Source organism: Trichogramma pretiosum, unplaced genomic scaffold (genome assembly GCF_000599845.2).
Source record: "Trichogramma pretiosum strain Unisexual culture from Peru unplaced genomic scaffold, Tpre_2.0 scaffold17, whole genome shotgun sequence".
NCBI classification, from domain to species: domain Eukaryota; kingdom Metazoa; phylum Arthropoda; class Insecta; order Hymenoptera; family Trichogrammatidae; genus Trichogramma; species Trichogramma pretiosum.
The window spans coordinates 1701081-1724223 of NW_019641225.1; the positions used below are offsets into that span (position 1 = coordinate 1701081).

At 41.2% G+C, this 23143-nt stretch overlaps 1 protein-coding gene across 1 annotated transcript; it reads right to left on the reverse strand.

Moving 5' to 3' along the window:
• Positions 1 to 12411: 12411 nt before the first annotated feature.
• Positions 12412 to 15782, reverse strand: LOC106649084. The gene is made up of 3 exons (XM_014366356.2): positions 15639 to 15782; positions 14227 to 14793; positions 12412 to 13238 (listed from the first exon to the last, which is right to left on the reverse strand). The coding sequence occupies exons 2-3, from the start codon at positions 14765 to 14767 to the stop codon at positions 12898 to 12900; spliced, it is 882 nt and encodes a 293-aa protein (XP_014221842.1). The 5' UTR covers positions 14768 to 14793; positions 15639 to 15782; the 3' UTR covers positions 12412 to 12897.
• Positions 15783 to 23143: the final 7361 nt, after the last annotated feature.

Below are 23143 nucleotides of genomic sequence, written 5' to 3' on the forward strand. Positions count from 1 at the left end.
ATTCGATCCAAGATCAATATCACAATTACAATCACTTGATTCAACGAGGACATTTGTTCATACTATAATTAAATTGTATTGTAAAATAGTTAACATCTTTGTTTTTATCGAACTACACTTAGAGCTATTATAAAACGTTAATTTTTAATACTGAAACTTTTCGCGCGGCTCACGCGATAATTTTGCTACCTAAAATGAATCATAAAACAAGAACTAATAAAAATTATTGGCTCGCGTCACCGAGCCTCTCGATTATTCCTCCGACGTGGGCTAAGTACGGCTGATTTCTCGTGAAACGATTCGATTTTATCGTGGTACTATTACTGCTGCTGCTGCTCCTTCGTCGTCTGCGTCTGCGACGATGATGAGGAAGCTCCTGGGCGTAGACGAGGTGTTTGTGATGGCCGCTGCTGCTGTGAAATTTCTTAGCGGCGACGATCAACGACAGCATCAGAGCCAGAGCGGATATCATGAGAGCCTTCATGGCGAGAAGGCCCAGAGCACCGAAGCCGAGAGCCGCCAGCATCTTGCCTGAGGGATGAAGTGGTGTATAATTGGGATGAATTATTTCAAACTTATTTTTTACTCTACTCACCCATCATCATGGCCATCAGCATGACGTTGTCGCCCTTCTTCTTATCACCGTGGCCTCTGCCTTGACTCATCGACGATGGCAGCGAGTCCTTCACGGCCGCCTCGAAATGCTTCGGAAACAGATTGCTCAGTCTGATCCTGAGCTCGCGGCTCTCCATGAACTTCAGAATCGAACCGATTCCTCCCTCGTCGTCGATCTTTCTCTCGCTGTACCGCTTGGTCGTGCCCTCCGACTCGTTCCTCCTCCGCACCAGATCGACACCGTCCAAGATACGCCAGCTGCCTCTCTTGCCACCCTCCTCGAGGAGTCTCAGCACGATGCTGCGCACCATTCGCGCGCCCTGACACGACACCGTTCTGCGGACGTTGCCGTCGTCCTGCGTGCACGTCACTGTGTAACCGGCCCACGATGCACCGCCGCCACCGCCGTGGGTTCCGTTTCGTGGACTCGCCGAAACGAACGACGACGACGAAGCCACCAGAACAACGACAAAGACGACGACGACGATCGGCAGTAAAGATCGAATTGTCTGCAGCAGCTTCATCGTGGCTCGGATCGCGAAACAACAATGCGGAATCTTGCCGAGCTGCATCGAGCTTCTATATATTCACGATCGGCCACCGGCTGCCGAGGCTCTGACGTTGACAAAAAAAAGCCGACAAATTTTTGCCCAATCGATTATCCTGCCGTGAAGAGAGCAGCCAAGTACGGCGTTTACAGAGCGTTACTACTACACCTAGCTCCTTCTGTTTCTTTTTTCCTGTGATTTTTTTTTTGTTGTCATTTGCCAAGGAGCAGCAGCAGCCAACTTTGTGGCCTCGTATTTTACATCTATAAATAGATTGCACGACATTTTGATGGCAGCGAGACAATGACAGTAGCGCGACAGTTAAACGAGGAGAAATGCCTTTTTTTTGTCACTTATACCCGATAAACTACATCGAGATTATGGTTTCGTTTTATGCCTTTTGAATATCTAAACTTTTTTTGCTGCCCACAGCCACAGCAGCGGTAGTCGTGTTGCGCGCGCGGGCCATTTGAATATCGTTAAAGATCGATCGCGTGGTAAAACAAAAGCTCTCTTCCAAGGAATTTTAAGTGTTTAACGCTATAACAATTTTTCCCAGCAATTAATTACGGCTCTCTTAAAGACGTGGTGATAAAATCTCGAGGTACCATAAAAATGCATCAAAAAGTAAATGTTCGATTCTCGCGGCTCGCGTTCGCGAGAAATTTTCCATCAAACTTTTGTCCATTGATTTCCCTACACATACGCCACGCGGTTATAAGCGCGAGAATTCAAGGAGACACCTTGGTTCGCGCGAATTTCTGTGAGTGTGTGTATGTGTGTGCGCGCAAAAAAAAGAGAGGCTCTCTTTCAGCCAGGTGAAAAAGAGAAGCGAAAAATGCCGCGGTGCTTACATATACATGCCTCGACGAGAATCTAGTTCATCTCCGTATACGCATGGAGAGGCCTTTCTCTTCTGTGCCACTTGTTGCATCGTCGTCGTCGTCGTCGTCGTCGTCGCGAGCCGAGACCGAAGTACTACTATATGTTTTGCGCGTTCGATATGTGTGTGTACGTGTGTGGTACACGAAGGAATATAACCCGTGTTAGCGCGCGTAACACTTGGCCCATTCTCGCGCGCGCAAAAGAGGATCCGAAGCCCGGACGTAGACGTACGCTGCGCGAGCTCTTCTCTCTTTTCGCGCGACCGATCGAGCTTCGCGGATACGTTTCTGTGCATGTGCACGATGATTTTAGACAGATTCGGAGATAATATGCCACGATCGTGCAACGAATAGATTGTATATTCGCACGAGGTCATAAATTTTTGTTATTGCGACGTTTTATAATTGAGTTATGTCGAGCGGTATAGTTAAATTATTGCAGTTTATTTTTTATATATCATTATTGTTGATTTACGTGAGTAATTTAATTCACTATCGAAACTTTGATGGTTTGCAATTAATGAAAGGACAGTTCAGTTTCAATGAATAAAATGAATAGCTGAGTGCCCATTGAAATACAAGATAATTTTTTAATAACAATTTGTAAATTTCTGTATCTATTTATTAAGTCCAGTCTGACAGATATTTTCTAAAAATGTTTTTATCCACCGCGGCGTTTTGTTAATAATTAAAGTCAAATTAATGACCCCAAAAAATTTATTAATATCAATCTAATTTTTTCAGTAAATGTTAAGAATAACACTTACAAAGATTGTTTGACCTTCTCTGACAAAATTTATTTACCGATTTTCCAGTCTGACAGAAAAAGTTGCATTTTTCATTATTTCTTTACCGGGTTTTTTTTTGTCTTTGTAAATGTTATTCTTAACATTTACTGAAAAAAATTAGATTGATATTAATAAATTTTTTGGGGTCATTATTTTGACATTAATTATTAACATTAAGGCACGGTTGATAAAATCATTTTCAGCGAATATATGCCAGACTGGGCTTAATAAATTGATACAGAAATTTATAGATTGTTATTAATAAATAAATGATCTTATATGTCAGTGGGCTCTCAACTAGAATGAATTTGGATGGCGTCAAAGTAGTGCTTTGATTTATACAATTATGTTCTCTTTGCCACTTGCAGATTTATATATATGAGCTACATATGAAAGATATACAAGATATTCATAAATATGCTTTGACTTACATATAACCATTTTGTCTTTGCCACTTGCAGATGTATAGATGAAGGCCCTTGCCATCTAGTGGTGGAGACTCAAAGTATTATTATTATATTTAAAGTGGTTTAAAAATTGGTCTAGACTTTTTGTAACGATAAAATTGTTGTTTTCAGGACGTTTAAAATGAAAATGAAAATATGCAACATAATTGTAATAGGGAAATCGACAAAAATGAGTTAATTATTGATAAAAATGTTGAAATTAACTAAGGTAATAAATCGCAATCGCGATACTTGATGGAAATCATTCTAACTAGTCATCTTTTGGTAGACCATTTTTAATAATGAACATTTCTACTGAAGTATAAATCTGAATGAGTTTTAAAAATGCTCATGTAAATGAGCTACACACCTACTATATGAAGGTAGATAAAAAAAAGAATGACTCGTTTCCATCAAAAAAGCTTTAAAAGCCGTTTACAAGTTGAGCTTTAGAGTGCCACACTAAAAACCATAATTTATGGAATTACAAAATTGCATTCACACGATTTCTTGATGATGTAAATAATGTAAATGGTATACTTTGAATTAAACAAGTCAACAACATGATAAATTTTCGTTTATTTGTTCTCTAAAATTACACTCAACTCATTGATACGAAACTGCCAAAATGATCGGGCACCTTCACTAGCGTTATTTTCTTTCATCCATCACCTGCGAATGCACCCGATCTTTCTAAAGCTTCTCCCCTCAAGGGATTATTAAACGAAATTCGAGTCGTCCAAATAAAAAAAAAAAAAAATTGCATTAAATTTTGAAGAAAGTAGCCTTACCAAAACCTCACACGAATATTATAAAGAATCGATTGACGTCAGCAGCAGCAGGAGCCGCGGCTACCATTGACGTCAGCACCGCGGAGGAGAAAAGAGAGAGTGAGAGCTTGGGGAGCTATTAGGAATAGTTTAACAAATTAAAGGTTGATCTCTGAAAATGTACTGTACGTACGTACGCGCCACGTGTGTTTTCTCTTTCGCGTTCAGATTCACTTTCTAAGGAAATTTATTTATGTTGGTTGAAAATAAAAAAAAAACAGGAGGAATTATCGCCGTGTACCGATACAGGAGCTGCGCGATATAATACGAAGGTGCGCAATTTTTTTCGATCGTCGAGCGATCGCGAGCTTTAATTCATTACACGTGGCTTTTTCGTCGTCGTCTAGGCGAGATATAACGACGATTTTCCCCGATAAAGATCCCCCTGCGCGCGGCAAATATAATCCTTGGCCTTTTGGGACCACGAGAGCGAGAAATCGAAAGTTTTTGCATCTACACGCGAAACGAGCGCCAAAAGGACACAACGTACCTATATATCCGAAGCCGTATACGTACTTACGCGTACATCGAGCATAAGTTCTCTTTTCTCTTTCTCTTTCGAAGAAGTTGGTTGGGTTGGTTGTGCTGTATAGGCCATCCTACATATATATGTCTCTCTCTCTCTCTCTCTCTCTCTCCCACGATCGTGAAATTTCTTCCGGCCGGCTCTCTGCTGCTGCACGCGCGAACGCGACCGAAGAGAAAGCATTTTCTGCCTATACGTATACACAAAAGGAGGACAGCTCGCACGACTGGATCTGTCGCGAGAGAGGCTTTGTACACACACACACACAAACGTGTATAGGCGATATGGATACTCGCTCGGCTGCATCGATGCGTTACGATTCTCAGCCCTTGCAACTGCTTTTCGCACTTTATTTTGCTGCGTTTGAGAAAAATAAATCGGATGCGAAGTCAACTTTTTCAAAAAGATGTCTCGATGAATTCAAATAAGCTTTAGTAATTAAAAGCATGAGTTAATGTATACCTGCAAATGATTCGACGTATAGACCATGGATTTTTATACAAATTTTTCTTAATATCGTTCGTTCAAAATATTGAGAAACACCGATGACCATTTAGAATGCTGAATATTATCTTATCAATAATTAGATTGTTTTTTGCAATTTTTCTGTTACAATTATTTTGAAAGTATTGAGGGCATTTCAAATGATCTATGAACGAACATTTAACTGTTTCAAAAAATGTAGATAAGCTTTCAATCACTTCAAATACGATCATACTACTTTGAGGATCTACCACTAGATGACGAATACCTTAACGTATAAATCTGCAAGTAGCTAATAAAAATAATTGTATAAATGAGTCAAAGCGCAAAGTGATTTCGAAATGTAACATGCGAATATTGTCAGTTCTAACGACTCTATTTCCAAAATAAACTTTATTGTCAGTCAAAACTAGCTATAAATTTCTTATTTTTCCAATATTAATGTGTGGTATCCGATAGAAGAAATGAATATATTTTTTTCAAAAAAATCTCAAGAAATCGAGTACTTAAGGATAAGTGTATTTGATTAGAGAAAATATGAGTAACCTAAAAACTTCTATCAAATAATAGCATATTATAACGTTGTCTCTCGACTTGATGTATGGTGAATCACGCTTTACCCTTAAGAACTATCGACCTACATTTTCACGTACACAGACACACACTCGCACACATATTTATAATATGAATTCATTTTGTCTACCTAGCGACGGTGAAAGTTTACCTCCTAATCTAGCCTGCGCGTGTATATACATTATTACCCGCGCGATATACACAAAAATGCGATTCGAGTCATAAATGTAGGCTTATTCTTTTCACCCACATTCAAATTTTGCGCAGAAGCACGTATAGTATACAAACAGATCGTCGTTCATAATTTGCCTTTTCGACTCTCTCTCGTTCGTGATGATACCGTGTAAAGGTGTTATAGCTTTATTTTCGAAAAAAAATTCCAAACACTCGGATACTCACAAATTTGCTGTACAAACTTGTCTGTCGCAATGTTGACGATGTATACACGAGCAATTAGCGCGTTATTCATTCTAAATCCACAGCTGCCTACTTACGCTTTCAGACATCAATTTGTTTCCGTTTACTCGTTGACTTATTGAAAATATGATGAAAAATTCAATCCCGAAAGTAATTGTACCGAATCATTCGAACGAATTTTCATCGGTCACGTAAAATAAATGTCATTTTCTATTTCAATTCAATTATCTTTGTTACAAATACATAAAGTAATAATATTATACAATTCGTGGTCGCGTTTATCCGGTGCAGCAGCACGAGGCATTGTCATAACTCTCGATGCAACGCGGCATTGACATTGCGCACAGCAACACAATGTCATCATCCTCGAGGTAGTCGTCGTCCATCCGAACAATTGCAAAAATTAACTACCTCGTTACACCGTCGATTCCTTCTCGGTTTCCTCATCCTTGAACTTTGACGACAATACTTCGCTCTGCTGCTGTTGCAGTAGTTCGGGATAATTTTCGGCCACTTTTACTTGAGTGAAAGCCTCGGGCGGAAAGCTCGCTTCGTACAATGAGGAGCTATCGTCGATTTTATCCGCGCTCTCGTGGGTCGTCGCCACTTGCCGGTGGTCGTCCTCGAGCTGATCGGGCTCCGACCCAGCTGTCATGGGTGCCCCGGATCGTTGACCGTAGAATTTCGATTTTAGATATCTCATGTCGTTCGACGGTTCTGAAGAAAAAAGGATGTTATGTTGTATTTGAATTGTTTGTGCGATGCGGTGAAAGGTAAAAGAAAGCAGTCATGGGAGATCTGCCTTATCGATTTATGGTTTTGCTCGCTTGATCATTCGCACTGTCGCAGGATACGAACGATTCTCTTTGACTCGTTGAACGCTCTTATCATGCGATTTTAATTTTTTTTTTTTAATTGTAAAAAAAATCCTTACCTGGATGTAGATACAGTGGCTTTTTGCGCATTTTAAATCCATAATTATTCGCCACGTCCATCCGTCGTCTCTTGGCCTCCTGCGAGGCTCTCTGTGCTGGCATCTCCTCGGGATTGACCTGGTGGCTGCTCATCTGCAGCTGACCGTCCTCGTCGGTCCAGTAACACTTGTACTTCCCGACTCTGCCCACGCTTCTCTGCTTCTTCATCTGTCTCTCACCACCGGCAGCGGTAGCAGCAGCTTCCGGTACCCAATTTTTGTTTTCGAAGGGCGCCGCTTGAAGATGATGATACACCGACGGGGCCGGTCTGCTGCTGTCCGCCTGGAGCTTCATCAGCCGGGGCTTGGTCTCCGTGTCGAGCACGTACTGATAGTGCACGTTCTCCATGGGCTGGATCAAGGCCGGATGATTGGCCCACTCGGCGAACGTCTCGATCTCCGGATAGGAATGAGACGGTTTGGCGTTGTCCTCGTGCGCCCACAGGCCGTGTTTGCCCAGAAAATTTCGCATGCCGAAGAGCGTGGATATGATCAGATTAAGATTGGTCGAGAGGAAGTTCATGACGCTCAGCAGGAAGATTTTCGCGAGCACCACGGGAACGAGCGCCATGAATTTCAAGCCTATGGCCGCCAGCACGGGCACTAGCAGTAATTTTCCGACGAACAGTGTTCCTACGTGGGAAAGGGGCGGAAAGGATAAATGCACTTTGTTAATCGAGTTATGGTTATCGGTTGAGAAAAAATGAGTTATTTTTTTGTGCTTGCGATCGTAAGATATTAAAAGTACGAAATTATAAAGAAGAAAATTAAAAGTGAACGCAGTTTAGAAAAAACCTTAATTTAATGTTGGTGTAGAGTAAAATCAAACGATACAATTAAACTACTCGACACTTGATTTTATTTGAGGTACTTTGGGATGAAAAGTTCGTTGAAAATGAATGTACTCCATTACATCAAGTTCAAAAAACATTAACGATTATTGGTGCAAATATACCCAGAAACATTTGATTCAATAAAATTTAAACATTTTTTATAAAATTACTCAAAAAATAAAAAATCAATCATAATTGAAGCAAGCGATCGCCACTAGATGGCGAGTACCTTTATCTGTAAATTAGCAAGTGGCAAAGTCAACACATGTGTATAAATGAACGATAGTTTGTGAAATACAATAGAAGGTTCGATTTCATACTCTATGGTCTGTATTTATATTTAACAGTGCGGTGCTAGGCGAAACTTACGTTTACCTGACGCTAAATCGTAATCGTCCTCGTCGTCGTGGTGTCCACGGCCGCCGTCCTGCGTCCCCGACTCATCTACCGTCGTCGCGGCGGCGACCTGGGCGCAGGCGTCCAGGCACCAGATCAGCAGCACCGTCGTGTAAAAGAAGCGACGACTGCTCAGCCCGAAAAAATTGGGCCCCATAATAGTAGTAGCAGTTTGAGCAGCTGCACCACCGTAGCTGGAATTCGCGAATACATCTGCTGCGCCCTCGGAAACACAGCGGACCGTCGTGAGGCGAGTCGCGCGCGTGACAAAATCTCCAGGCTACTTATATATGTCCGTCCTGTGTCAATTAAAAAAATAGACGAGAGAAGCGAGCTCGTTGTCATCGCGGGCGTGAAGCCGTGACAAATGAATTTAAATGCAGGATATAAGACAGTTGCAATTGGCATTACGTCTCGCGTTGATTGCGTGACGCGCTTCTTCTTTGCACAATTTAGTTTGTATCGTTACCTCGAAACACCATGTATTTACCAAAACAATCAATTTGGAATCCGCATAATACCCGCAAGAGGAAACCACCGCTGCCTGCCCGGCGAAATATCTCATAAATAAATCAATGTCACACCTAATAAATTTCTCTCGTTTAGTCCTGCACACAGCCGCGTATTATGAAAAGTAATATGTGCTTTTCCCATTTCCCGTATAACGAGACGCGAGCTCGCGCGGCGAGGTCTTGAAAGGCATTCCTCATCTCGACCAGTACATAATGTATAATTAGGATCGTCCATTGAAACAAATAGCCGCCGCTGCAGCGGAGCAATTTGCTGCCCCATCGTGTCGGTGCAGCAGCTTTAAAAATCATCGTACACATACACCAAGCTCGTTTTGGACAGCATCGTCGTCGTCGTGGTGTTCGGGCAATAGAAAGTCTCTCTCTCTCTATCTCCCGTGTTATACATATACACGCGTAGTACACACGCATAAAACGAGCTCTAGGCTACATTCCGTAATATGTACCACATATTTTTCGAATTAATAAGTCGGCCAATTATTCGCGTGTAGCAGCAGCAGCAACTCGTCGTCAACATCATCATCATCATCATCATCATCCGGCAACAAATATCTGGGCTACACGTGCCGGTGTATCTAGTTTTTTTTTTACCTTCTTTCCTTCTTCCTTTTTTTACTCCCATATATATACGCGGGATTAATTGAAAGGTGAAACTATATACGTACGCCGGGCGCGCGTGTCCGCCTTTGCCTGCAGTTTTCCATTGCGATATCGGAGTAACTCGAAATATACGCGCGCGTGCCGCGTACGATACGCTCCGCGTGTACACGCCCAACGCAACGCTCGGATTTGCGACGAAGAAAAAGAGAAAAAAAAGCGAAGAAGAATAACAGAAATCGCACTCGAGCGACCAACTATGCCTTGGTATTAGTCTACTTATCTACTTTCTTGCGCTCTGCCGTGTATAGCTATCGTCCGCGCGCGCGTGCGTATATGTATGTATGTGTACACGGAAAAATACGCTCTGGAAATGCGCGACGCGTGCTATTACACGGCTGCAGTGCCGTGCAGCTGTGTGTGTGCCACGCCACGACGCGTTAATGTGCACTATCGGACGCGCGGCGGCGAGTAGTGATCCGGTTTTGCAGGCCTCTTCTAGCATTTATATCTAGTACAGATATTGTGTACAAAGCGACGCATTTTGCCTAGTAGTAGACTACGATGATGATGCGATGCATGACGTCTATGAAGGGTGCAGACGTCGAAGTCTCCTTGTTACATATTTGTATCCTATATAAAGAGGTATATAAAATGGATCGTGAAATGAATTGAACTCATTCGCTGAGTCGCAAACGACAATTTGTTTTTATACAAAACAATGATTATTTATTCTCACAATTAGACAACAGTAACACGTTATATGATACAATCGTTCGTTCTCTCTCTCTCGCTTTCTTTCTCTCGTAAATATTCTCCTTTTTTTTCCTTTCTATAATATCTCTCTTTGTGTCCTCGTCCCTCTCCGTCTATCTGTCCATCCACAACGTGGCCAGGAGAGAGAGACGAGGAGGATAATGCGTTGTTGCGATTCGTTGATTAGAACATTTTATAATTGTAAATAATTCTTCCTTTTTTCTTCGATCGATACAAAAGTACAAAAGTCATTACAACGAAATAATAATTATAAGATTAAAAAAAAATTAAAAACAATCGTGTTGACACTGAGATTGACGAAGGGAGAGTTGACGAGCGTTTTTTTTTTTGTTGGTTTTCAACGGAGATTTATCCGACGATACACATTTATCGAGCAAAATGAGAAGTGAGCAATGATGAGAAAAGAATATACAATAAAAAATGATGATGAAGATGATGATGAAGCAATGCAAAATGACAATGTAGATGAGAATGAAGATGTTAATTAATGGAGTCGAAGGTGGGGAGATTGTGTCGTGTTTATGTTGTGGGTGAAATCGTATCAATCGTTTGGTCTTTCGAGTAACAATAATTATAAGTCTAGTCGTCGTTGTCGTTGATGTCGTCGTCTTCGTCGTCGTCTTAGTCGTCGGGCATACATACACAAATACACGCACTCGTGTATACGCCACACAAGTTTTATAAAGTAGTAAGTAGTAAGTAGTAGTAGTCATTCACGGTCTCGTTCGATCGGTCCCGTCCTGGTGTGTGTCCGTGATATAGATAAAAATGCAATGTAGGATACGAGGTGTGCGTGTGGCGCGGTGCGTGCAGTTTTTCTTCTATATATATACAGCGTCTCTCTCTGTATTTATATTACGCGTAGACGCGTTGTAACCTTGATCGAGACCAGTTTTCTCTCGATTGTCTTTTTTTCTTCTTTCTTGGCTTAATTTTCTTCGCCTCCGCCTCGTGTCCTAATGTTACTTGCTCCGGTGCGTGCTGGTGTTGTTGTTGTTGTTGTTGTTTTTTGCTGTAGCTCGCGCACGTGTAACGATTTATATATAGATATATTTATAGGAAAGTCGGCCAAGTGCGACGACGTTTTTTGAGAAAGAAGTTGACCCACGCGCAGAAACGTAAAGTGCGATGTATAGAGGAATATATGTGTACGCAGCTCGATGGTCCGTTATATGTATATTGCAGTCATCTTGCGATCGTCGTCATTTTCGTCGTCGTCGTTGTCAGTGTTTCATACGTCGTCAGTTCTAATTCGTCGTCAGTCATAGGCTAAATACTAGTTTTATTAGATGAAAAGTCGTCTTTGTCATCGTCGTCGCTCTCCATTCGGAGTTCATCCGGAGTCGAGTCGGGTCGACGTTGGCGTCATCGTCGTACGTTCGTCGTCGTTGTCACGTGTTTATAATGTTCTTGTCGCTGGTCTATGTCAATGTCCATATATGTAGGCGACGCATTCGAGTCAAGCCGCCGATATATATAACAAAATTGGAACATCGTCGTCTTCGTCGTAGTCGTCTGCGTCGGGGTATCCATACCAGTCGTATATGGGCATTTAATGTTTTTTTTTTTATATATATAGATATATGTACAGTTTCGCGTAGTTATGCGTGTGTATGTCTGTGTGTGTGTGTGGGTCTGTTCGTATAATAAAGATACGTATCGTGCAAGATCCTGGATCGCAAATTTTTTTCTCTTTTCGACACGATGTAATATATTTATAAACAAACAGGAGGAGAAGAAAAAACACACTCACACGTACGGCGTGCGTGTGCGAGGAGGGAGAGCGATAATAATAAAAAAAGAAGAGATTAACAAACAGGTATAACTACATGCGAATAGAGAGCAAAGTAGAGATAGATGCACACACGAGCACACACACAAGCACATACACGCTCGTAACCATATATGTATGTGTGTATCATGGAAATTGCAACGGCCTACTTGTATCGCCAGCAAAACACACACACACACACACACACACTCATACTGGTTTTCCGGGTATACGTGCGTTTAATATAATAACAATATTTGCGCTCTAAGGCTCTAAGCTCTCCCCGTGTGTATGTATATAATATAATAAATTGCGATTAATGCACGCACGCGCGGTCACGCATACGCGCATAGATCGCCATCTCTCTCTTTCTCTCTCCGCGCATACATACATATGCATACGCGGAGAGGCGTTCGGGCGAGAAAGCAAAGGTAATATCGGTACCACCGCAAGCTTCGTTATATATATTATATATCGAGAGAGTAGATTGATTACACGAGAAAATAGAGGAGGAGGAAGTCTGTGTGTGTCCTGAATGTCGCGTCCAAAATAAAGTCCGTCGGGAGATCTGTCCACGTTTCGTCGCGTCGTTTTTATTAATCGATTATGCATTACTTAAGGCGATGTTTTTGATTATCGTGAAAATGATGATGAACGATGAACTCGATGAAACGAGGATGAAATTATATTATAGACACAGAATGATATGAATCGATGAGTGAAGATGAGAGAGGGAAGATCGAGTACTAATCGCTCTGCGATTCACGATACGTCCCTCGAAAATGAGGCTAGTTGTAGTAGTAGTAGTAGTAAGTAGTAGAGGGTAAGTTTCGGAAACGAGCGTGTCGTTGGTGTTTCGTGTCGTGTTTTTTTTTATGTATACGTGTTTTTTTTATCCTCTTCTCCGTCCTTAGTTGGCCGTGGGTGGCAGATGCGCCGAGTAGGCCATCTGCTGGGCCGCCTCGTGCTGGAAGCTGCGCGCCCAGCCGCCGCTGAAGTCGCCGTGGCCGTGGCTCTCGATGTGGCCGGCGCTGTGATGCGGATGCGCCACCACCTCGTACGTCACGTGCTTCTGGTGCGAGAAGAGCTTCTTGAGGCCGATGATACCGGCCAGCAGGAGGGCGATCTTGGAGAGGAGCAGGGCCTTGCCGACCAGCAGGGCGAGACCCTTGAAGGCGAGACCGCCGATCAGACCGATCTTGAGGACGGCCGCGGCCAGCAGAGGGCCCATGTTGTTCTTCTTGCCGCGACCTGAGAACATGCACATGCACGCGTGCGCGTGGAAAATTACTCGCTGAGCTCCGCCGAGGCTGCCGACGACGATTAACAGTACGCGCGTGATCTCGATCTCGTTAATTAAAATATTTGCCGCGACTCTCGTTTTTCCGCTTTTTTTTTTTTTTGACATTCATCTATCGAATTATGATATATCTACGGCTATAACATTATAATCATTGCGGTATTTCGTGTATATATAGTCGCACCGCCGCCACCGCGCCTCACGCTCCATGGAACAGGATATGCAACGCGCTCAGGAAACTCGACCATCGTGGCTCTCTCGGCGCGTAGATCGCCTCGTGGCGGCAACGGCAGCGATACTATCGGCGCTGGCAAATTGTTGTTGGCCCGATTCCTCGACTGCGCGTACTCTCTTACACGTTAACGGGAAGCGGACACCGGCCGCCGCCGCCGCCGCCGCCGACGTCGTAGTCGTAGCAGTAGTCGCCGCCGTCGCGTATAAGCGGTGAAAAATAAAAATAAAAATAAAAATAAAATTGGTGGTACATTTTTTTTCCGCAAAACGGAACACAATACGCGCAGTAGACCGCCCGCCGCAGCACGCGACCGTAATGACTTTTTGGTGAAAGTTAAAACTTGGTCAATGTCGGTGGGCGCATTTTTCAATACAAATGGCATATATCCGAGTTTCACGACGGCTCGGTAAAACGAGTGAGAGAGAGACAATAAAATCTACGTGTATAGAGATCTCTGTGCGCGACTCTAGGCCAAGATTACACTTTCTTTTGTAGTCAAGGCCGCAGCGCGCAGAGTCGCGTGTCGTTCGTATCGTCATTATTATTATTATACCGCGCACGATGCGAACACGGTGCAAGATTTATTTAATATCATCAAATTGATGCCTTGCAGAACGAACGAAAATGAGAGTCGAAGCGATCGCGTAATCGTCGTGTCTATCTCGATCGAATTATTGTATTAAATAACAAAAAGCTTCTCTTACCGTCTTGCACGGCATTGTCGGACTTCTCGATGGACAGTCCCAAATTGAGCGAGCCGTTCTCGTCCTCCTTGGCGGAGACGACGACGTCGTCCTCGGGCAGGAACTTCCACTTGATGCTGCGCGACTTGACGAAGGCGTAGACCTTGCTGGCGATCAGATCGAACACCTCGGACTCGTCGTCGGCGGCTGCCGCGCTACGAGAGCCCTGCGAGGTGGAGGACTGGAAGCTCACCACTTCCTCGGTGGCCTGACTAGTCTTGCGGATCTCGATGTCGTCGGTGAGCTCGATCGAGGCCTTTTTCAGCAGTTTGTTCATGTAGGTGACGAGCTTGAGCATCACGCAGCTGCTCAGGTCGTTCTGCGAGCACTTGACGTTGAGCTTGCGCAGCAGCTCCTCCTCGTATTTCGCGCGCTCGCTCAGGCTCTGCGTCACCGTCGAGGACTGTTGCTCGACGATCGTGACTTTGTCGACCTTCTCGAGGGGGCTGGCGAGCGCCGCGCCCAGCAAGCACACGGCTAAGAATCCTACTATGGCCTTCATGGTTTCTTCTGCGTAATCTTAACTTTCTGCGTTGTCGATGGAGAGAAGAGAAAAGAGAAAAAAAAAATTATTATTAAAAAACGTTGGAATTATTAATCGAGCTCTGGTAGTCACGCTATCAACACTTCTAACGAACGCACGTTCTAACGATCGCGTTCATTGATACGTAAATGTGTATACGCGCGCGAGTGCGTTGGTTACGCACTACAAAGCGCGTGGCCTACAAAAAAAAAATAGCAACGTTACGGATTCTCACTATCCGAGTGCCCCGCCACCTCATGCGTGTATATTTTCACATGTTTACGGAAAATTAATTCGTTAATTGTTATATAAATATAATTTAGGATTTGATTGGCCTTGAACTTGGGGGTGATAATGAAAATTTTACAGCTGCCTAATCACGAATTTTCTGTGATATATGTTGATATCTGTACTCTCTACTCAATACTGGTTTAAAAGAAAAAGCATTAAGGGATAATCCCAGGTACAAAAATAGGTTTAAAAGTTTTCATTTTCCCCCTACCGTTAGCTTCCTTTTACTAATCAGTTTAAAAGTAGCGAGGTTTAAAGTAGGGCTTTTAATTAAGTGATTTTAATCACAAAAATAATAAAATTGTCTATTGTACCACTAGGGAATGAACATCCGTTTCTCAGAATGTTTCAATCGACAAAATTGAATTTTCAAAAAGTAAGTAAATTTCATTCGATAATTACTATATTCACTAATGCAACAGTACTTATGAATATCATCTCAACTTGCACTCATGAAAATTAAGTCGAATGCACTCAAACACAAATCAAAAAAGCACCGATCAAACGGAAAACGATAACAACAAAAAAGCAAAGCGTTAATTGAAACTGTTCGACTCACCGTTTAGAAAATCCTTCCTCTCGCACACTTGGGGTCTCGCCTTCGAACTTCCGGCTGGCCGACACTGACGCTTAAAATTTAATACGAAAAAAAATTTACTAATATATTCTAATACAGTGCGTATGTTTCTGTCGAAAAAAGTGTGTTGCGCTGGCGGCGAGTCGAAGGACGCATCTGAGGCGGCGCTCGCGCCCCGGCTACTTTATATACGTTATAGAAGTTGATCTCTCTCTCTCTCTCTTTCTTTGGGGCCCGGTAGTAAACATATACCGAACCGGGGGCAGGATCGTCTAAGCCTACTACTACTACTACTATCTTGTGCAGCGTGGAGTCGTGTTGCGGCTTGGTCGCTGCGGATGCCATACGCACAGAAACACACAAACACACTGACATACACATACATACACGAGTGCATATAGTGTGCACCGCTTCTACTGCTACTACTACTACTACTACTGCTAACCTTCATAAGGAGGGAGAGACCCCCGTGCGCGCAGGAGTATATGTGTGTGTGTGTGTACGAGACGAGTGTGCAGTTTGGCGTGGCGTGGGGCAAAATCTGGTGCAATACCGTAGATACACTTCTCTCTTCTCTCTTTCTCTACTCTTTTTCTCTCTCTATATTGCGCGCGCGAACGATATATCGGCGCGTGTGTGATGGATATACCACGCGGATTTGGCGCGATACATCGCGCGCTGCAGCTCGACGTATCAGGAACTCGCGGTTATAACGTATACAACGTACACCGGCGAAAGTCCATTTTGCACCCGTTTCTTATCGTTTTTATTTTTTTTCGTTTTCAAAAATATCAAGTCCAGCGAGGAACTGTATGCACGATATGTACGAAGGATGACGCGCAGGATTCGAAATTGAGAGCGCACAAGTGCGTGGATCTTATTTTTAATTCGTCCTAAGCTACTCGCGCGTATAACTGGATTTTCAAAGCGGCTCCGCAGTGGATAGAGGATAAAAAAACGGCAAAAATACAAAGTGATGCGCGCAGGAGAGAGAGAGAGAGTGCGTTTTATTTCACAGATCACGTAGCCGCGCGAAGCCTAGACCTTACTTCGGCTCGAAAATTTACGACATCCCAAAAATTTGCATGCGCAGCTCGTCGTCGCGTTCTTATCCAGCCCAAAAAAAAAAAACACGAGCATTTAAGCATAAACATGTGCAGCAGTAGTAGAGTCGCAGCGAGTCCACCGCGGAAAATTAGATCGTGTCGCGCGGCGCATCTCGCATTGGGGATCTATTATAACAGTATATTCGCGAGCGCCGCAAAATCCATATTTACACGAGAGGCACAGGACAGCTGCTGCTGCACACATATCCAGCCAATTAATAAACATATTCATTTATGCATACCAAGCTGCTGCTGCTGCTGCTGCTGCCGGTACACAAGTGCACCGCAACTAGTCTCTGTGCGCATTTAATCGGCGCGGCGCGAATATACCGCTCATGCGCTCTAGTCCAATCAATAAAGGTTTTGAAAAAAAAAAATTCGCAACCAGAATTTTACGACGGATTCTTATTTTGGGTACCCTAAACAACTAATTTTCATAAAATGCCACTGTTTTTTGTTCCTGCGTTTTTGTTTGTAAGCCTTTAAAAATGCAAAAAAGCATATTATATTTTTTAACTCGTAAAGTATAAGTTTTACGATAAAATGTTTCAAACAAAAGTTGTAGGCATTTTCAAGACCTTTATTCTGGTATTTTTTTCATATTTTTTCGTCCATTTGTTTATTCTCTAGGTCGAAAAAACCTCTAAAAGTGGCCGTTTTTACAATTGTTTATAATTATTTATTAAAACGTGCTACGGCAATGAAATCTTGAGAAAATGTAGCCCTCGTTACGCAGAATCCAATGCATTTTTCAAAATCTCGCTAAGTGCATTATTTATCGAGATATTGCATTTGTTTATTAAAAAACACTCCCCTAGTGATTGTTAAATAACTTTGAGTTGGCTCAACGTACGAAGACCAGACACAGCGCAAATTAAAGGTAGAGACCTCCCAGTCAATTTGCAACAATAAAAACAATAATTTTTTCATAAAGACATGAAAAATAAACACCAGATATAAATGTGTACGAAAATTCTTATAAACAAATTGACTTATCTGCCGAACCAGAAGTCGTAAGTCAAATCGAATTTCGGCATCTTGTTCCTTGCATTTTTACGCAAATTTTAAAAAAAAATTGACCTCTTTAACTATATTGGAAACGAAGTTAGGCTTTTTTTTTTAAAAAATCACCACGCCTTTGTTTATAAACATTAAAAGCTGAAATTTGGTATACATTCGAACGAAATGTTGAACTTTTATATGTAAACGAATGCAACTATCAATCACCGTTATTTTTGCAACGATAATATTATTAACTAACAAAACATTCTGACTCTGTCATACACTCGCATGGGTAGCGGAGTGGGGGAAGGCCGAGGCGAGCTGTTCCGGCCGCTCGAAAAACTTGAAATTGACTTTTCAAAATGAAGCGCACTGGAAAAAATAACGTTATCTCGGCTTCTATTGAACCGAATTGCTTCTTTTTTTTTTTAAATTAAAGCTCTCAACAAATAATTAACAATTACATATGTTTAAAACCATTTGACCAAGTCGAAATCCATCTAAATTAATGTTTTATTTTAAGATGGTATATTCTCGTCGGTTTTGGGCGATATAATAATTTGATTAATTGTTATTTTTACTGTGTATGATTTTTATTGACAACTGTTTATTATAAACAAATTAATTGCATTTAACCTTTTTCATTAATGGTTATGTGCAAGTTGTAACGTTTGTTTTTTTTCGAAATAAACTTAATCGAGAAAATTCTTATTAATAATTTATTATGAACAATTTCGAATCGACATTATCATATAATTTATCAGTTTCGAACCATAATAAAAATATTAACATATCAACAGTTATTCCTTCAGTAATAAAAATCAACGAAGAAGAGATTTATTCTCCTAGGAAAAACGAACGACTATTCAACCCCGATGCGACGGAACTAAACGTTTTTTGGGGTAGCATAACCCAGAGCGAGGCCGAATATTATATTAATAAAACTGATTCGAAATTGTTCATAATAAATTATTAATAAGAATTTTCTCGATTAAGTTTATTTCGAAAAAAAACAAACGTTACAACTTGCACATAACCATTAATGAAAAAGGTTAAATGCAATTAATTTGTTTATAATAAACAGTTGTCAATAAAAATCATACACAGTAAAAATAACAATTAATCAAATTATTATATCGCCCAAAACCGACGAGAATATACCATCTTAAAATAAAACATTAATTTAGATGGATTTCGACTTGGTCAAATGGTTTTAAACATATGTAATTGTTAATTATTTGTTGAGAGCTTTAATTTAAAAAAAAAAAGAAGCAATTCGGTTCAATAGAAGCCGAGATAACGTTATTTTTTCCAGTGCGCTTCATTTTGAAAAGTCAATTTCAAGTTTTTCGAGCGGCCGGAACAGCTCGCCTCGGCCTTCCCCCACTCCGCTACCCATGCGAGTGTATGACAGAGTCAGAATGTTTTGTTAGTTAATAATATTATCGTTGCAAAAATAACGGTGATTGATAGTTGCATTCGTTTACATATAAAAGTTCAACATTTCGTTCGAATGTATACCAAATTTCAGCTTTTAATGTTTATAAACAAAGGCGTGGTGATTTTTTAAAAAAAAAAGCCTAACTTCGTTTCCAATATAGTTAAAGAGGTCAATTTTTTTTTAAAATTTGCGTAAAAATGCAAGGAACAAGATGCCGAAATTCGATTTGACTTACGACTTCTGGTTCGGCAGATAAGTCAATTTGTTTATAAGAATTTTCGTACACATTTATATCTGGTGTTTATTTTTCATGTCTTTATGAAAAAATTATTGTTTTTATTGTTGCAAATTGACTGGGAGGTCTCTACCTTTAATTTGCGCTGTGTCTGGTCTTCGTACGTTGAGCCAACTCAAAGTTATTTAACAATCACTAGGGGAGTGTTTTTTAATAAACAAATGCAATATCTCGATAAATAATGCACTTAGCGAGATTTTGAAAAATGCATTGGATTCTGCGTAACGAGGGCTACATTTTCTCAAGATTTCATTGCCGTAGCACGTTTTAATAAATAATTATAAACAATTGTAAAAACGGCCACTTTTAGAGGTTTTTTCGACCTAGAGAATAAACAAATGGACGAAAAAATATGAAAAAAATACCAGAATAAAGGTCTTGAAAATGCCTACAACTTTTGTTTGAAACATTTTATCGTAAAACTTATACTTTACGAGTTAAAAAATATAATATGCTTTTTTGCATTTTTAAAGGCTTATAAACAAAAACGCAGGAACAAAAAACAGTGGCATTTTATGAAAATTAGTTGTTTAGGGTACCCAAAATAAGAATCCGTCGTAAAATTCTGGTTGCGAATTTTTTTTTTTTTAACATAGGGACAGATTTTCATTGATTGGACTACTCGCATACTTCTCACACGCGCGCGCTCCACGTGTATCGCGCATATTATGCGTATGAAAAAAAAGAGGATGGATTTATGTAACGCGCGACGCTTTTCTGTAAATAACAATTTTTTGCGGTTAAAATGGTGCACAGAGAAAAGAAGAGAGGAGACGAAAAAATTTACGCGCGTAAAACCTGTAAATACACACAAACGCGTTTTAACTTTCTCTATGCACGAGCGCGTGCCAAAAATTACGAGGATGCGTAATCGATCAATTGCGGGTATAATAAGGTAATCAACGGGTGCATTATTCAACACACGTGTTATGGGTTAACGCGAAAATGGCGCGAAGACAAGCTCGCATCATTGCGAGTGGCAATTTCGGCAACTGCGCCGACGACAGGTTATAGCCAATCTTTCAGCTCTCGAACGCAGCGCGAGAGAAAGCTAATAATAAGCTGGCGCATACGCGTACATCTGCACAAATTTTCCAACGAGATTTGCTAGATAAATTTTAATTTTTCGCCGCAAAAATTGACGATCCCAAACACTGCAACTACTGCTAATACTGCTGCCGATCTTCAAAATGGAACGGAAAATTTATGCACGTATTATATTGCCCGAGCGAAGCGCAGCTCGTGTAAGAAGTAAAAACTTCAATTTGAGCGGCGCGAGCTATATCATATAGAGACTGTCACGCGGCTCGTCGACACCAAGAAAGAAATGAAACTCTGCCGTTGTTGTCGTCGACTAGAGATTTTTCGCATGTAAAGACTCGTACAATATATGCTCATTACACAGGTGGAAAACTATTTGCCTCGTGAGTAAATTCATTTAATCCTCTGCAGCAGCATGCGTATTATATATGTTTTCCTCGTTAGTTGCCGCACGCGTATAGTAGTAAGTATTACTCGTGTTATAATTAGGAATTACAGCCGACAATGTAATATATAAAAGTAGTGTGAGAGCCTGCGCGGATGTGGCTCAAAATGTTTTCGTATACGTATAGACAGCCTCTTACACGCGTGAGACCAATTCTATTGTGCGATTATGAAATGACAGAGAGCTAGGTACAACGACGACGACGACTCGGGAGTGTTAATGATAATTAGAATACAAATCAGCTCTTTAGATGCAACGCTTGTAAGAGCTTTATGTATATAAAAAAAGTACAAGAGTCGGGAGATAATTTAATCAATCATAACTGTTACGGATTTTTACAATGAAGAACAGACTATGTATGATATCTCACGACCACATTGAGATCGTGCGTGAAAATATCATACGCACGTATGTAGTACGTAGGAGTATTCGACATACCCATAGGCATCGATGTAAATAATGATTAAATCTCATTATTCGGCGCAGAGAGGCAGATTAGATTCTCTCTCGACTCGTTTTGTACTGCACTCATCGGGCGCTTATCTACATGCAAAACTGGCAACTGGATTTCACAATATCATTCGCCGATATTGAATGTATTTCTATAAAAGAAATGAAAATGCGCTATACCGTTGCACACGCGCGCGCGAGCGTAATGTGCGTGTCACTTCTTACATTTATAATGCAGTACATGTATATATGCGTGCGCACGCGAGCTGCTCTGCCTGTTACATTAGCCGAGGCAGAGATTGCGATTTTCTAAAAATTGAAGTCAATTTTCGGGATTCTAGCACGAAGTTGTTGTTCCCCCCTGCCCCCCCGACCAAAGCCATAAAGGCACTCGTATCTACGAAGTACGTGTATACGGCTCGTACGAAGACGCGAAGGAAATAAGAGAGAACTCTCACTGACGCACGTATATGAACGCGCGATATATACACGCGGAATTAACCTGCTTTTTCCCGAAGTATAGATATAATATTCTCGCTTTTGCGCCTTACATACACGTGTAATGCTCGATGTTTACTCGAGCCGTACCATAACTATACACGTATTGAAATTAATAAACATTGCGTGTAAAAAATCCCGACGGAACGATTTTAAACGCACATATAAATAAACGCGGGCTCGTATTATTTCCCGCGATACGTGTATGTGTAACGATGCCATTCCAGCTGACGATCGGTCATTATGCGTTGTGTGTATACACACCGAGAGAGCATCCGTGGAATATAATATAGTGAAAATGTTGTTTCGCGATGTATGAATCTTTCAAACGATTACTCGCGTTGCTACTTCTTTACAGCGTCGTTTATCGCCGCTACACCGTGTATTATTACATTGTTATTTGCATTAGCAAACCGAGAGTACACAAGAGTCGTTTAAGTAATAGATAATGGTGACGAATCAACACCTGCATTATTTATACTGAGGCAGTGTGTACTCGTTTATCATCGCTATGAATGGTTCTTTGATTTAATGCCTGAACGATGACTGCAAAACAATTGGCTGCTGTCACCGTTGGAGACTTATAATGACCGTATACCTTATGTAATTGTTTCAAGTGCACCTGTGTTGATCTCACTTGTTAATGAAAAAACTTTAAAAAGCAAACATTAAAATAAAAGTAAGTTTTGCTGAATTTTATATAAGGTACTTTTTCAAAAAATCTTCGTTCATACCTGGCTACTAATTTAGATTTTATGTCAATTTGTATGAAAAAATTCATGGAGATTCAATCATTACTAATATCAGCCTCCACCGCTAGATGGCCAAGTACTTTTATGTGAAAATCTGCAAGTGGTAAGGTCAAAATAATTATATAAGCTAAACACGGTTTTGAAAGAAATGAATATTTCCAAACTAATTTTTCTTTTCTTTTATGTGATGACTCATGAAAAAACTCGAACTTTAATTCAAATTAATTGAAATGTTTTCACATGGATTTAAATGCATCTACTTGAAGAAAAACTTCCCCCGTTAATTTGACTGAAAATAATTTTAACAGTACAGACGCGTTTCATTTCGAATACGTTTACCATTTCTTAGCGGCATTGAGAATCGAATGGAGGCTGAATGAAACTGCACATTGCGCGCGATAAACCAGTTTTGCATCGCGGGTCGAGTTCAAGGTCAAAAGCAAGTGCGGCGCGCGCG